Source organism: Felis catus, chromosome A2, assembly GCF_018350175.1.
Source record: "Felis catus isolate Fca126 chromosome A2, F.catus_Fca126_mat1.0, whole genome shotgun sequence".
NCBI lineage: Eukaryota > Metazoa > Chordata > Mammalia > Carnivora > Felidae > Felis > Felis catus.
This window is the reverse complement of record NC_058369.1, coordinates 157,108,760-157,125,180: the sequence shown is the minus strand read 5'-3', so window position 1 is coordinate 157,125,180 and position 16,421 is coordinate 157,108,760. Positions and strand designations below refer to the sequence as shown.

The window sequence follows — 16,421 nt, the reverse complement described above, 5'->3', positions numbered from 1 at the left end:
TTGTACTTCCCTGATGATGAGTGATGTTGAGCATTTTTTCATGTGTCGGTTGCCCATCTGGATGTCTTCTTTGGAGAAGTGTCTTTTGCCCATTTCTTCACTGGATTATTTGTTTTTTGGGTGTTCAGTTTGATAAGTTCTTTATAGATTTGGATAGTAACCGTTTATCTGATGTCATTTGTAAATATCTTCTCCCATTCTGTCGGTTGCCTTTTAGTTTTGCTGATTGTTTCCTTCGCTGTGCAGAAGATTTTTATTTTGATGAGGTCCCAGTAGTTCATTTTTGCTTTTGCTTCCCTTGCCTCTGGAGATGTGTTGAGTAAGAAGTTGCTGTGGCCAAGATCAAAGAGGTTTTTGCCTAGTTTCTCCTCGAGGATTTTGATTTCCTGTCTTATATTTAGGTCTTTCATCCATTTTGAGTTTATTTTTGTGTATGGTGTAAGAAAGTGGTCCAGGTTCATTCTTCTGCATGTCATTGTCCAGTTTTCCCAGCACCACTTGCTGAAGAGACTGTCTTTATTCCATTGGATATTCTTTCCTGCTTTGTCAAAGATTAGTTGACCATACGTTTGTGGGTCCATTTCTGGGTTCTCTATTCTGTTCCATTGATCTGAGTGTCTGTTCTTGTGTCATGACCTTTCCTTCCTTATACTTCAATCATTTTATGTCCAGAGCTTACCTCTGGCTTAATCTACTCCCTTTGTTATCTCCACACACTCCATGAGTGCAGAGAAAATGCATGCTTACCCCAGTCCTAACTCCTGATGCCACTGCCTATCAGGACCTGCTCAGGTGGGGTGGGGAATCTGGTATCCGTCCAGTGTAAGGGCAGGCAATTGGGAGTGGCTGGTGGGTAGAGAGGGGGTGGAGATAGGAGTTAGGCCATGTTTCCTCCTATTTCCAACCTCAGCATAGGATACAAACCCTAGCTTCTCTCATTCTGTCCCCATAGAGTCCTCCAGGCACATCTGCCATTGTTCCTTGGAGAGCAGGTCATGGCCAGGAGGAAATGGAGGGTGGGTGCAGGCCCTGTACAGACACAACCACAACCTCCAAGTGGCTAGACTGACTTGTTCAAGGTATTTTTCTTGGCCTTTGAATCCAAAGGTAAGCAAATTTTGCTCTGTGCATTCATGAATAGAATGTGAATATTAGGTCCTATTCCACTGAGAAGTAAGATGAACAAGAAACCAGATTAGGATCCTCTGAGGTCTCCTGTCTTCAGAGAGTCAGACTGCCACCCTGTCCCGGCTAAGCATTTCTGTCATTCTTGGTCCCAGCTGCACTCAGGGCCACCAGCATCTGGTTTGAATAAATCACAAATCTGTTTTCAGTCTCCAAGAGCTCTTGGCAGGAGATGCAAACAGCAGCTTTCCCTAGGGAAGTCTGGGTGTGATGGGACCCCTTTCTTTTTTGCATCTCAGGCTGTGATGAGGATTTCGAAGGATAGTCAGTGGAACGTGCTTCTCTGCTGTCCTGAGTTCTCCTTTCTCTGTCACAGAAGGAAATAAAGCACAAAATTTCAGGATTTAATTTTTTTATTTTTTGGAGAGGAATTTTAATTGTGAACATTTGAGGTGTGAGGTACATCCCTGACCCCATAGTACAAAGACCTACACTGAAGTGTTTCCCACCTTGTAATTATACCTCTTGTTCTTTACCAGCCTCTGAGCCCTTGGAGGCTGAAAGTTTAGCTGTGTTAACCTTTGAATTCTGTGTCTCATTTAATGAGCAGTCCTCTCAGTACATGTGTGTTGAATGAATAAATGCACTCACTTTTTTATGGTGATTTCTAGTTTATTATGCACATATATATTATTTCCTTTGAACCTCAAAACAACTCTGTGAAATGGATATTCTGATCATCTCTGTTTTTCCAGATAGGGAAACTGAAGGCAAAACAGGTTTGGTGACTTTCTAAGGATAACCTAGAATGGGCACTCAAATCTAACTGTTTAAAAAAATTTTTTTTCCCTTTATTCTGGAGAGAGAGAGAATGTGAGCACGAGTGAGCCAGGGGGAGGGGCAGAGAGGGAGAGAGAGAGAATCCCAAGTAGGCTCCACAGTCAGCACAGAGCCTGATTCAGGGCTTGATCCCACTACCCTGGGATCATGACCTGAGCCAAATTCAAGAGTTGGATGCCCACATCTAGGCGCCCCTCGAATCTAGACTTTTTGACACCAAAGTCTAGGTTCTTCCCGTGTGCCACACTGACTCTAGATGTTTCCCATCATTGTCTCAGTAAACCAGCTGAAAAGGACACAAAGATATAAACATTGCCCTGATCGGTCAGAACCACACAGGGAACTGCAGCCTACCATCCAGTCCAGTCTCACAGCGGGAGTTTGTAGGAGCATGATCATTTCAGAGCTGGAGGCATAGCTTTCAAAACATTCCCAAGGACCCTGTAGGAACCTGTTTAATGATTTTTACTCCTTGTTACTGACTGAATAGATTCAGGGTGGTTTTATTTATTTATTTATTTATTTATTTATTTATTTATTTATTTATAATATTTTATCTTCAAATTCCATCCACTTACTATCTTAGTGAAGTCTTGAGTCATTTTTTAAAAAAAAATGTTTATTGAGGGAGAGAGAGAGAGAGCATGAGTAGAGGGGCAGAGAGAAAGGGAGACAGAGAATCCCAGGCAGGCACCTGACTGTCAGCACAGAGCCCGACCGGGGGGCTCAAACCCATGAACCGTGAGATCATGATCCAAGCTGAAACCAAAACCAACTGAGCCACCCAGGTACCCCTGAAGGTGGTATCTTTTAAAATTTTAGATAACAAACTTATTTGGGGCCCTGTGTCTGTCCTTAACAGTGTGGCAGTGGTAGGAGAGGGACTAGGGTCCTCATTGTTTTTCACAAAGAACTAAAGAGTTGTGATTTAGGGATCACCAAGGGGTAGACCCAAGCTGGACAAACTGAAAGTGGCAGAAATATTCAGAAAGTTGCTGTGTTCAAGACATGGCAAAATTATCATGATACGCGTCTCTGGTTTACAGTAAAGGTAACTGGGGTTTGTGGTGGGTTTTGGTGCCTCCTTGAGTTGGAGAAACTGTGGCTTGGGGGTCAAATGTGATCCACCTCCTGGTCTTGTAGAGCCCACAAGCTAAGAATGCTTTTTGCATGCTTAAATGGTTGAAAAAAAATCAAAAGATATTTTATGACATGTGAAAATTATATGAAATTGACATTTCAGTGTCTGTAAAGAAAACTTTATTAGCACAGCCACTCCTATTCATTTACGTGTTGTTTCAGATGGCTCATGTGACAGGGGCTGCATGTGGCCCACAAAGCTTAAAATATTTATTGTGTGTGGCCCCTGACAGAGTTTGGTGACCCGTGACATAGTGCCCCCCTTCCTTCAAAATTGCCAAGGGTTTAAACCCTGGAATAGTAGATGTCTTTCTGATGTTGTCAGAAGGGTGTGTGGGAGCCAAATACTTCAGGACTCCTCCCCAACCCCCCACCCCCGCCCCACACATCCACCTACCACTTCAGATGATGAGCTGTTATGTATCGAGCCTGGTTCTGTGGATCAGGCTCACCCCTCTGTGTGTGTCCAGCCCAATCTCGGCCTTTTCTCATCTGGCCTGCTCTAAATATCCTCATTATAAATTTTTTCAATTAAAAAAAATTTTTTTTAATTTTTTGGGAGAGAGAGTGGGGGAGGGGCAGAGGGGGAGAGAAGGAGGGGGAGAGAGAGAGAGAGAGAGAGAGAGAGAGAGAGAATCGCAGAATCTTAAGAGGCTCCATGCTCAGCGAGGAGCCCAGCCTGAGTCGGGGCTGGAACTAATGACCATGAGATCATGACCTGAGCCAAAATCAAGAGTCAGATGCCTAAGCAACTGAACCACCCAGGCGCCCCTGTATATCCTCATTCTAGACTCCTGGCCCCTCAGCCTCACATCCCTTCTCTTAAGAATATTAACAGCTAACATTGGTTGAGAGCTTACTCTCAACCAATAATAAGTTGAGATAACCAAAAATAAGTTTTATCTCACTTATTTCTTAGGATGAGATAGGTAATCCCAGGAGGGAGGTATTATTATCATTATTCCCATTTTACAGATACAGAAACTAAGGTTCAGAGAGATGCAATAACATGCCTGTGTCAAAAACCAGTAAGTAGCAGAGCCAGGACCCAAACTGAAGTCGTTTGGACTCCAGGAACTGTGTGGCTGGAGGGGCAAGGCAGCTATCCGACGTGACATTTTCCTGTTAATCTTCCACCTTGGAATTCTCTCCTCAGATTCCCTTCGCTGCTGCCACATCCGAACCAAACCCAACCCAGGGGATTGTTGATTCCTTTTCTTTTTGAACTGTTTTCAGAGCGGCTTTTCTTTGATTTTATCCTGACACAACTGAGGGAGGACAGAACATTTTTAAGACACTTTGCTAAAAAACTAAGGGAAACCAAATGAGAGAAACAAGAAACTTTACCCCCACCCCCCAAATCCATTTCCTCCCCAGTGAGGCTGGTTGATAGGCTAGCTTTGCAGACACAGGGCACCTGTGCAGTATAGAGTCCCACCCAGAAATAGTCCTCTGGAAAGCTCTTAGAAGATCTTTTGTTGCCCCAAAGGCCAGGCAGGAGCGGTAAGTAGATTGCTTCCCCAGATGAGCCTGGCCAAGCACTCAGCACCTTCACACCTTCCCTTTCCTGATCCTTGTGCCCTGGCCTCCCACCCCACACCTCTTATGCTTGCTGCTCTTCTCTGTTCTGGCCTCACCTCCTGGGCCACATGCCAGGCTCTAAGAGGCTTCTGCCCTGCTGCCATCAACAACTTTCTAGCCATGTAGCATGTTACCTCCCCCAAAAGGACATGGAAATGAGCATTTCCTTCTGACTTTCACCTCTGCTCTCTGAGGCAACCTGTCTCCAGTGCAGCGAAGGGGTCCAGGGAGCTCCCCCAGCCTTCTAACACTAAGGGCTGGTGCCCCGGCTTGCTTACTCCTCCTTTCTCTCCTGAAAACCAACCTTCCCAAGCATGTAAGGAATTTCCATACCTCTCGCCTCTCCTCTAAGGAGTCCATTTCTGTCCATCCTGCCATGATTGCTTCAGATTTCTGCCCTTGGTTTCTGTTTTCCCCCTCCAACTCAAGACTCATTGGTTGGTTGAATTTACAGTTCCTTTCCCTTTATTCAATAGATGTTTCTGTCCTAGCAGCCCAAAGGAAAGGATGTCTGAGAGAATAGTAAAGGAGAATTCCTGCAGAGTCCACTCCCAGAAAAGCAGGAACCATGGTGGCATTTAGCAGATTAAAAGGTGAAGATCATGTTGGATTGTGGGGCACTCTGGTGCCCACAAATCCCAGCCCTTAGATTGACCCTGGCTTCTACTCTAGTCTTCCTTCACTAGGACTCAGCTGGGTTTGAGACACCCCGCCTTGTACTGGGCCTTCCACATTGGAGTCCCCGTGGCAACCCAAGTCCCCCTAGCTGCTCCACGTGGTGGGTGAATGTCCAGAGTGACTTTGTGAGTAAAAGAACCCTTCATACCAACTTTCAGACCTCTCTCAGGGTACAGGGGTGTCATGTAGAGTTTGCAAAGCAGATCCTTTAGGACTTCTGATTTCTGTCTAAAGCCAACCAATTGGAAGGTAGGGTGCCCATTATAGAAATCTAGGTGGGTTGTACAGAAAGAAAGAAAATAAGGAAGGAGAGAAGGGGGGAAGGAAGGAGGAAGCAGGGAAGGAAAGAAGGAAGGAAGGAGGGAAAGAAGGAAGGAAGGAAGGAAGGAAGGAAGGAAGGAAGGAAGGAAGGAAGGAGGGAGGGGAGGGAGAGAGAACTGGAGGGAACTTTACCTAGTTGAAGGTAAGGCAACACACACTATTAATGTCATCATCCTTGAAGCTCTGGTTAGCTCTCTGCTGCTTTTGGCTTTTACAAACAATGACATGTTATTTCTTCATAATAAGCACAGAGAGGGATTACATAGTTTGTTATCTTGGTGTGGTTCATATTAATCACATGCTGGCTCTAAATCAATTTTCTGTTTTTCATTGGATGGGTGTGCACGTATTATTGGGAAAATGTATATTTCTCTATTCTTTAGGAACTGGAATGAAACTTCAAAATCTAATTTGCCCCACCATAACAACTATACCAACCTCAAATAGTCATAGAAGTAAATATCAATTAGGAAAACAATGAGAAATGTGTGTTTCCATGAATATAGTTTCCCTTCTAATTGAATACATCCCATGCTGTTGGAACTGTAAAGGGGTGTATGTGAGAGTGTGTACATGCCTCTGTGTGTATGTGTGTGTGTGTGTGTGTGTGTGTGTGTGTGTGTGTGATTTTTTGCTGTTCATGGATATAAAGGGCTCTTTCTGAAAAATGTGCTCGAGAGCCCAGAAGCTCAGCATTTAGTCTTTGCTACCAACCTTACATTTTCATTTGGAAGCTTTGGTGTGATGAGTGGCATTCTTTTCATACTTTCCTCAGTAATTCTGATTTTGAAAACACCAAATACAAGAAAACCCCAAGTTCCTAACTTTCTAGTTCCAAGATGTCTAGGAGTGGTGTCTTATTTTGTACAAGGCTGTTTGAGGCGGTGCTGATGCCATCATTGTGAAGAGTGGCAGTGAACTGTGACATTTTCTTTCTTGTCAAACAGCCCCTGCCAGGTAACCTGCGCTGGCACCATGGTCACATCAAGGGCACCTAGAACTGCTATCGCCAGAGGCAGATGCCATTTACATTGCCCCCAACACAGGAGCACAGCAAAATAGATGTTCCTTTGCTCTGGACTCTTCCTGTTTTCTTCCTGGGGCTGCACATGCCACTCTTCCCCCCACGCCCCCCTGCCATTTGGAAAAATAAAGCATTCAACTGACCATCCACTTATCCATCTGCCTCCCTGTATTTCATGTTTTTCTCCAGACAACCTCCTGAAATTATTGGTCTTTACAAACTCCCTCACTATTTTATCACCTACTCTGGAAACTTCTGTAATTTGAATGCTACCTGTCACTGCACTAATAGTATGCACAGCCTCCATTTTCCTTGAAACCTCTGCAGCACCTGGTAATTCTGGCCGGGCTTTCTCTCCTTAGTCCCTTTTCCCTGTAGGTATGCTAGCCTCCCTTCTGCCTCTTGGACTGCATACAATGCTTGTCACTAGCCCTCCTTTTTCTTAACTGTGGGTTAGTAGGGTGCCTTCAGTAGGGTGACCATGTAAGTTTTCATCCAGACCAAGATATCTTTGAAAATTAAAGGGTGCCCAGTGACCACAGGCACACACTGAGATCATCCCCGGCAAATGGAGAGGTCCAGCCATCCTCTCCTTACTTAAGGCTCAGGGCAGGAGATGAATGAACATAGATCAAGGAGCTTCCACAATCCATCTTAGAGTTGCTTAGCTACTTCAGCTTAGAATCTCAAGTTAGAAACTCAGTGTCCCATTCATGGAACAACCCAGTTACCTGAGAAATAAGATTAAGCAGAAAAGAGGGGTGAGGAGAGAGGTTTAGGTGGGGGAAAGGCAGAGCTGGTTGAACCGGTCCTGTGGCACTCTGGATTCCATCACGGGGTCTGCTCTTATAGATGAAGATGAACACGGTGCTAAAACCTCTTCCAGGCTCTTCTCAGCCCAGGGTTGCCCAAGATCAGTAGCACTGAGTGGCCAGCTGGGTAAGCAGCCATGACGATTTTGCACAAAATATTCCAGGAACTGTTGATGTCAAAGATGTTGGACATGGAAATGAATAGAGCAACTGCATTGAAAATATAGAAAATGAGAAAGTAGCTGATAGCTTTGATCGCCCCCATGTGAGCCTCCATGCTGGGGTCCCTGAAGCCAGTGGCATGTGTAGGGTGTATCTCTTGTGTAGGGTGTATCTCTTGAGAGAGATGATCAGCAGAATGGCTGCAAAGATGAACATGATCAGAGGAATGAAGATCCCCAGGTTATAGAGAAGAACCAGGTTGACCATGTTAGTCTCAGAGAAGTACTTCTCAGTGGTGTTGGAGGAGGGGATAGGAACGGAACTATTTACGTACACATTGAAGATATCTTTAGAGAAGCGAAAGCTGAAGCATAAGGAGATGAACAGTGACAGCCCCAGAAGCCGAGGCATCAGCTCTCTGATTTTCCTCTTCATCATGGAGAACAAACAGTGAGCAAAGTTTGCAATTGGAAGGCAAGAGACGATGTTGAGCCAGGCCGCAAGCCAGAGGTTGGAATAGTTCAGAAACATGGTGATGACTTTGAAGATTATAAACACTGTGTTTTGGTTATAAGTGACCAGGAAGAATAGACTGTAAATATTCTACAGCATCATCCAGATCTGCAGCAAAAGCCTGGAGAAGCTCAGCTTCAACAGGATACAGTCACTCACAGGGAGCCTTTTGCCTCTGGCCCACTCGGCCCCCTGGATGGCAGTGATGAAGCCATTCCCAATCATGCCAGTCATGCACTCTACTCCAGAGACCACCACGGTGAGGACGATTTTAAACCTGGACGTGTCTCTATCCATGGCATCTGTGTTCACTGTCGCCATTCTCTTTGGCCCTGACCTCCAGGTTTCCATGCCAAGGCCTGGTACCTGCTATGCAGTCTTCTGATCCTTGCTCAGTGTTATTATAATTTTTTTCCCCAGTTAATGGTTATTTCCAATTTTTCTTCATTTGTTTGCCCCATGACTACAGGTCGGAGGCTTGAAAGGCAAATGATGGGAGGATCTTGTTACTGGATGTCTCTGTTTTTCATAAAGACCCATTTGCCCCGGGCTTGCAGGAGCTCACTGGAAAAAATTTGAGATAGGTTCCTATCATGGCATCTTTCTCCCTTACTTACTTTAAGCCCATATACACCTGACAGGCAAGAGTCCCACGTTAGGAGTCTTTGTGCTCACGCATTTGTGCTCATTTCATAAGACCTGTTACCTGCCAAATTGTAAAAACACAACAGCTCCTTTGATCTGCCTTCTCCTGCTTCTTTTCGTCTCCCTTATTTGCAGAGACGTTTTTATCCTGTGGTTAGCATGTTCATGAATAAGAAGTTCCCATCAGTTTGTATGCAAACATTTTTACTTAGACCCAAGTTTCCTCCAGAAAGGTCAGCTATTATAATGTCCTCAGACACAGAAGAGCCAAAATTTGATGCCATTTGGGTTAATTAGAGACTAGAAAAACTGCCTTGTGACAGTTTCATTGTTTGTGTGTTTATCACTGATTATAATTTACACCGCGATGCACATCAGTACTTCAACTCAGAATCGGGTTAGAATTAGCTTGGGCAAGTGGTGGGGTGTTCTGAACACAGTGCTGAAGTTGAGAAATGTGATCAGACACTGTTAACTTGAAATTTAAAGTCATATGCAGATGCCCGTGCCTCATTCCTGATCTAGTTAAGTCAGAATCTGAGCTAGGGCCCAGACATGTTGTATTTAAAAAAAAAATTTTTTTTAATGTTTATTTTTGAGAGAGACAGAGACAGAATGCGAGTGGGTTAGGGGCAGAGAGAGAGGGAGACACAGAATCTGAAGCAGGCTCCAGGCTCTGAGCTGTCAGCACAGAGCCTGATGCAGGGCTTGAACTCACGAGCTGTGAGATCATGACCTGAGCTGAAGTCAGATGCTCAACCGACTAAGCCACCCAAGCGTCCCATAGACATGTATTTTTAAGAAGTTAAAAGTTCATATTGCTCAAAGCCAGACTGAGAACCAAAATCTGAGCTACAGATTAATGAGTCTTGGGGCCAAATCTGGCCTGCCATTGTGTTTTATCCTGCACAGCCTGAGACTGGACGGCATTAGGCCCACTGCCAGTGCTTGCTACTTTCTGCTGGTCAACGTGCAAATTTAAGAGGTTGCATATATGCACAAAAAGTCTGTCTGCCCTTGAAAAATTAGGAGATTGGGGAACATTGGGGCCACATGGTTAATTGGTTGAGGAAGAATAGTAGCTGCACATTTATTTTTTATTTTATTTTTTAAACTTTTAAAAAATGTTTATAATTTATTTATTAGTATAATTTATTGTCAAATTGGCTAACGTACAGTGTGTAAAGTGTGCTCTTGGTTTTTGGGGTACATTCCCATGGTTCATTGCTTACATACAACACCCAGTGCTCAACCCAGTGAGTGCCCTCCTCAATGTGGCTGCACATTTAAAACAAGGTTATGTATGTACTTTTCAGTTTGTCACAGTATTCACCAACTCCTAGCATCTTCTTGATTCTGAGGCTTCATGCCAGTGTGATGGCCCTGTTGTAATTTTTCTAATAGAAATGGAGAGATGATGAAAATGGATTTCTCCATCTCCAAATTAATTTTATCTCAAATTAAACTCAGAGATTTATTTTTATTATAAAATTGCCTCTTATTATTAAATCATGGTTGCATACACATAGCACCAGAAAAAGCAACATATTGCAAAATTAGGAAAGCATTGTTTAGAGAAATTAAAATTCATGTCAACCCAAAGACTTGGACAAGAGTGTTCATAGAAGCTTTACTCATAATAGCCAGAAACAGGAAACAACAAGATTTCTTGACAGGCACCTGGGTGGCTCAGTTGGTTGAGTCTCTGACTCTTGATTTCGGCTCAGGTCGTGATCCCAGGGTCATGGGATCAAGCCCCTCATTGGGCTCCAGGCTGAGAATGGAGCCTGCTTAAGATTCTCTCTTTCTCCCTCTGCCCCTCCCCCCTGCTTGTGTGCTCTCTCTAAAAAAAAAAAAAAAAAAGATTCCTTGACAAGTTCTGCATATCTGTTGAGAGTCATTAACTTCTGTTACTTCTGCTAATAGAGAGTAGTATTTATCATCAGCTTTCATGAATTCCAATGCACCAAACTCATCTTTTTGTGTACTTTGTTCCAACTTATATCAGTTTGTGATAAATAATATCTCCCTAAATTTTTTGCACACAATTGTTTTCTACTGTTCTAGTACTATCTTCTGGTGGCATTTGTTCACCTTTTTCTCTGATCTTAATAGGAAGAGCAGTGGGGGCTGATGATATGACTGGTGCCATATCAATAGGGATGTGGGGCCAGTTCGGTTTTTATTCTGTGGCCCTTTCTCATTCAGGAAGCTAGAATAGAGTCTCCTTTGGAGGAGACTATGGAGGAGGTCCATGGGGGAAGCAAAGACCAAAGGTTTCATATTCTTGGCTATTGGGATCAAAAGCTTTGGTGCAGGTGTCAGATAAATCAGATTTGGAAGACTGTGTGTTTGGGGGAACCATTTCCAACACTTCTCTCTCAAGCACCACCATGCAGACTAGAAGATGCTTTCCCAGTTGGGGAGGAATGAGAAGTGCAGGGAAGAGTCGAGAGGAGGTGAGCATCTCCATGAAAGAGACCTAGCATCCTGCCCACGTCTCATGGCTGCAGCGGGTGGCAAAGGCAAAGTGGGGCTGCAGGACTGCTCCAGAGTCTCCCCAGGCACACTTGAGAGAGCCACTAAACCTTGTGTTCACACAAAAGGCTTAAAAATTTGCTGCGGGAGTTAGTGGATTCCAAAGGGGTCCGGTGGTCTTATCCAGGAGGCTTTGCAAACTTGGGTTCAGATGAAGCCAATGCAAAGACAAAGGAATGGCCATGGAAGAGGCTCCCCACTCCCCACCTCCCTCCAAGTCTGTTTGATGCCCACGGAACATGGGTGTCACTTCCCAGAAGACAGGAAGAAGAAATCCTGAGAAAATCTTATAATCATAGTGTTTAAACCTGTGTGACTGAGAAAACACTGAAGTACGATTCATTGATAAAGTAGTGTCAAGTCATTAAGCAGGATAAACGTGACCAAGATTCTTTCCTTCGATCGTAGTGCCCAACTCCATGCTTCTGACTCTCCCTTTCCCATCCCATGGTGACATGTTGGGCAGATTTCATCTTTCCTTGTCTTTTTTGGTTGTTAGTATTCGATCCAGTTTACTTTCATGCTTGGTTTAAACCTTACCATCTCCCCTCCTCCCACCCCCAGCACAATTTGAGCTGAGACTACATCTGCTTGGATTGGAGAGGGACCAGGTGGGTCTGGGACACCTGTCTCCCTCTTCTTCCAGGGTGCTGCTGTGGGAGAGGGGATGGGTGGTAGCTGTATTTCATTGGCTGCTATGGTAAATTCATCCCTTTATGTTTGCTGCTACTGCCCTGACATTATCTGGCCATCTGTGCTTCTGGGGGTCAGGCATCATGTACCGGCTGTCTCGTGAGGAGCACATGTGAGGTCTGCTTGCTCCACATCTGTCCTTCTCAACCTTGTCTATGTGCCAGAATTGCCTGAATTAACACTGTGGGTCTTTAAAAGACATCATACCCATGTCCCATCCTCAAAGATTCTGAGTAATCATGGTGGAGAAAAGCTAAGCATTGGCATTTCCAAAGCTCCCCATTGTGGCTCCAGTAGGAGCAAGGGAGGGTTGAGAACCACTACAGGCAAGGGGTACTTACTGGCATGGTTTATGGTGTGGGCATCCTTATGGAAGAGACTGAATGCCTTCCTGGATAAGACTGAGGACATGTTCTTCCATCAGGTGGAGGAGATCAGATCCAGAGGTTGAATTACAGAGAAGAGTTATGTATTTTGCAAAACTGAGTTGTGCTTTGTGAAGGTCACTTCTATATCGTGTTAGAAAAGCGAATATTTCTTACGTCTCTGTGAAAAGGAGGAAGTAGAACATAGACGTAGAGAGTCCTATGTTCCACTTTGTAAACTGAAGGCTACTTCTGTGTGCTTATGTGGCAAAGGATGTAATTTAAGACAACAACCTAGGTGGTGTGATGAAACAAACCACTGTAAGAAAAAAGACCAAGGATGTGGAAAAGATGTCTGATCAAATCCTAAGAGCTGCAAAGAGAACTGAAAAGCCAGCAAGGTTTGTTTTGATTTTTAATACAATCAGCAGTTATATATTTTAGTGAAAAATCTGCCTGGGCCATCAAATTCTTCACAGATAGCAAGTTGTAAAGGAGTGTCTATTGAATGGGGTAGAAATTGTATGTCCTGAGAAGATACAGACGTGTGAAAATAGAAGTGTAACCAGAAACACTGTTGCTCAATGTACTAGAAATATGGCTAGGAAACTAAAAGAAAAATTGTGTGAAAAAAGTTTTAAACATTGTGACATTTGCTTCTGCAGCTGATGAGGGGACATATTTAGTAATACTTAGATGTAATAATTAGCTCTATTTATTCACCGTGGGTTTGAGAATTTTTATACGACTGAAAATATTTTAGACAGTGTGCCCATGACAGGCACAACACTAGGAAGTAATTAAGAAATTCATTTCTGTAACAAGAGGAAACTTTAAACAATTTAATATAGATGATGATCCTGGGATGGATGGTGCTAATATTGGACTTGCGGTAACACTTAAGTTCCGTGTGGCAAATTATGCAAGGACACAGGCTTTACCTCTACTCATTTGCATTACTCAGCAGGAATTGCTTTCTGCTGGAAGTTAAAAATGGAATGCATCACAGACCCAGAGCTCACCACCTGTAAGCTGGGCTCCCCCTGGGGTTTGGGCCACAGAGCATCGCAGTCACCGTTGAATGAATTGGACACATAACACAGAGGTCTGCTCACTGCACGTAGGTTGGGAGGCTCAGTCACCACTGAAGCTAAGGAGATGTGTTGAGCTGTTGAAATGAACTCGTTCCTCATCACGGAGGAAAAGAAATCTTTGTTTGTGCTAAGCAGCAAAGATTGTTATCACAGAATTGGCCTTTTGGGTTGGCAAACACTTTGAACGCCGTGCAAAGTCATCCATTAGAGTTATGAAACATTATGGAGACAGTGATCTGGCAGAGCGTTATTGGGTCTTCTTTTCTGTGCTAGAATTAGCTCTAGAACTGTAGCTGATGGTCAGAGCCCTGTGATGGAAATTCTGTGATGCTGAAAGCTGACTTTGTCGTTGACTTCAGCCCTGTGAAGGTAACCTTCCCCTGCTCAGTGCTCCCTTATCTCTTCATACATACTTGCAGTGTGAAAGGTGATCTGCGGTGCGACACAGGACTGGACATCTAGCACAGTGACACCAGAGCCCCAAACTCCTGCAAATATCTGAACAGTTGTGCAAAGATTGTTAAAACTCTTTGAAAATGCCTACGTTTGTGAACAGTTCTTCTCAATTATTGAAGTCAAGGCTACCAGTCAAGGCTGAATTCCGTGCTCACGTGGAAACTTGGTACAAGATTTAAACAGTGATGTGCTAAAGAAAAAGTCGCAGGTTTCTGGTTCCAAAACAAGAGTTAACAAATTGTGAAAGAAAATGTTAAAAGTAAAATATTTCTATTTTATGTTTTTTTTTTCCAATTTTGAATTTAAGTTACCATTGTCAATATCATGTGTATGCATTATGTGGTATGGTTGTAATCCTGGTTCAGAAAAATAAAGTTTGATTATGCTCCTGGCACTTGGTTGGTTTTTCTTACCTCTTCCGTGTTCACCCATATAACCTTTATAACCCTGGAGTTTTCAGTGACCTCTTCAACGAGTGTTTTGTGCGGGCAGTTATGTGATAGTTTAGAGCTTAGCTGACAGTGTTCGTTCACTCACGGTAAGGTGGAGCCTGGGAATCCTTCTTGGAAAATCTGGCAATTACTTAATTTGTCCACTAGTGGGCGGGCATGCTCTTTCTTTCTCAACAGGAGCTTCTGGAAAACCTTTTTCTCTTTTAGGCATTTGGCTAAGAGTTTTACCTACCCACTTTTAGGGAGAGCTCTGAATCTTTATATTCATGGTTAGAGATATGGTCGTGGTCAGACAGCTTTCATGAGGAAACTCATATTGTCTCTTAATAAAGCATCTTTTTTGTTAATAATTATTTTCATTTTTTATTTTTTTAATAATAATTATTTTTAAAGATAACTTGCAAATAAAAACTATGTCCCTTAAAAAGATTAACTTGAGTTGACTACAGAGCCTGTTTCTAAAGACTCCAGATTATCAGAATACTAGTACTGCAGGTGACCTGAGAGCTGGTGTTGGGGATGAGAACTGAGGCCTTAAGCAGGCAAGAGAATTGCTTGGGGCCACTCACCTGTTGAGGTCATTACTGGAGTATCAGGTAATGGTCTTGGTGGTCCCTTTAAACTTGCCTTTGGATTTCTGTTAACTTCTCTGCAGGCTCTCTCTTTACTAATGGGTAGTTACTTGCCTTATTAGGCTCTTCTTATCCAATCCAGGAAATGTTTGTGAAAGCTCACTTCAACACAGGGCTCAACAACTTTTTAACTTAACTTAACTTAATTTAACTTAACTTTTTTATTTTATTTTATTTTATTTTATTTTATTTTATTTTATTTTATTTTATTTTATTTTATTTTATTTTATTTTTTGCCTTAAATTAAATGAGTTCCTGCACTTAAATGGTATAGATACACACAATGACCTTTGTTTCTAAAGGAAACTGGAATCTCATTTATTCAGTCAACAAATACATAAGTGCCTACTATGTTCCAGGCAGTGGAGTTAATACATAAGTGCCTACTATGTTCCAGGGAGTGGAACAAACAACTTCCTGTCTTCATCTTACAGTTTAGTTTGGGGGGTGGGGGAGACGGAGGGGAGTGAGAGAGTTTGGGAATTTGGGAAGGGTAGATATAAACAAGTTAACAGATGATATAATTTTAGATGATAGCTTCCATAAAAAAGTAAAGAATTGATTTTCAACAAAGATGCCAAGACTATTTAATGGGGGGAGAATAGTCTTTTAAAAAACTAATACCGGGGCGCCTGGGTGGCGCAGTCGGTTAAGCGTCCAACTTCAGCCAGGTCACGATCTCGCGGTCCGGGAGTTTGAGCCCCACGTCAGGCTCTGGGCTGATGGCTCAGAGCCTGGAGCCTGTTTCCGATTCTGTGTCTCCCTCTCTCTCTGCCCCTCCCCCGTTCATGCTCTGTCTCTCTCTGTCCCAAAAATAAATAAACGTTGAAAAAAAAAATTAAAAAAAAAAAAACAAAAAAACAACTAATACCTACAACTGACTAACTCCATGCAAAAGAATGAAGTTAGACTTCTACCTCACACCATATACAAAAATTAACTCAAAATGGATCAAAGACTGAAATGTAAGAACTGAAATTATTAAATTCTTAGAAGAAAACAGAGGTGTAGGGGTGCCTGTGTGGCTCAGTCAGTTAAGCATCCAACTTTGGCTCAGGTCATGATCTCATAGTTCATGGGTTCAAGCCCCATGTCGGGCTCTGGGCTGAGAGCTCAGAGCCTGGAGCCTGCTTTGGATTCTGTGTCTCCCTCTCTCTGCCCCTTCCCCACTTGCACTCTGTCTCTCAAAAATGAATAAACGTTAAAAAAAAATTAAAAAAAAAACAGGTGTAAATCTTTATGCCCTTGGATTATGCACTGGCTCCCTAGATATGACGCTTAAAGCATAAGCAATGAAAAAATAGAGAAATTAGATGTTACCTAATTAAAAAATTTTTGTGCTTCAATGGT

At 43.1% G+C, this 16,421-nt stretch overlaps 2 protein-coding genes and 2 long non-coding RNA genes across 13 annotated transcripts in view; 3 read left to right on the top strand and 1 right to left on the bottom strand.

Annotated features, from left to right (window-relative positions):
• The window catches only part of KEL (Kell metallo-endopeptidase), a 281,013-nt gene that overhangs the window by 34,470 nt on the left and 230,122 nt on the right, over positions 1 to 16,421 (top strand). The window lies entirely within an intron of this gene.
• Positions 518 to 6,862, top strand: LOC123384073. Its single transcript, XR_006594669.1, has 2 exons — positions 518 to 1,107; positions 6,633 to 6,862. It is a non-coding gene; the product is annotated as an uncharacterized LOC123384073 (long non-coding RNA).
• TAS2R40 (taste 2 receptor member 40) lies at positions 7,556 to 8,517 on the bottom strand. Its single transcript, XM_019825957.3, is given in 2 exon segments — positions 7,556 to 7,837; positions 7,840 to 8,517. Coding segments are annotated over 2 exon segments (960 nt in total).
• Positions 9,527 to 14,381, top strand: LOC123384074. The gene is made up of 2 exons (XR_006594670.1): positions 9,527 to 10,568; positions 13,951 to 14,381. It is a non-coding gene; the product is annotated as an uncharacterized LOC123384074 (long non-coding RNA).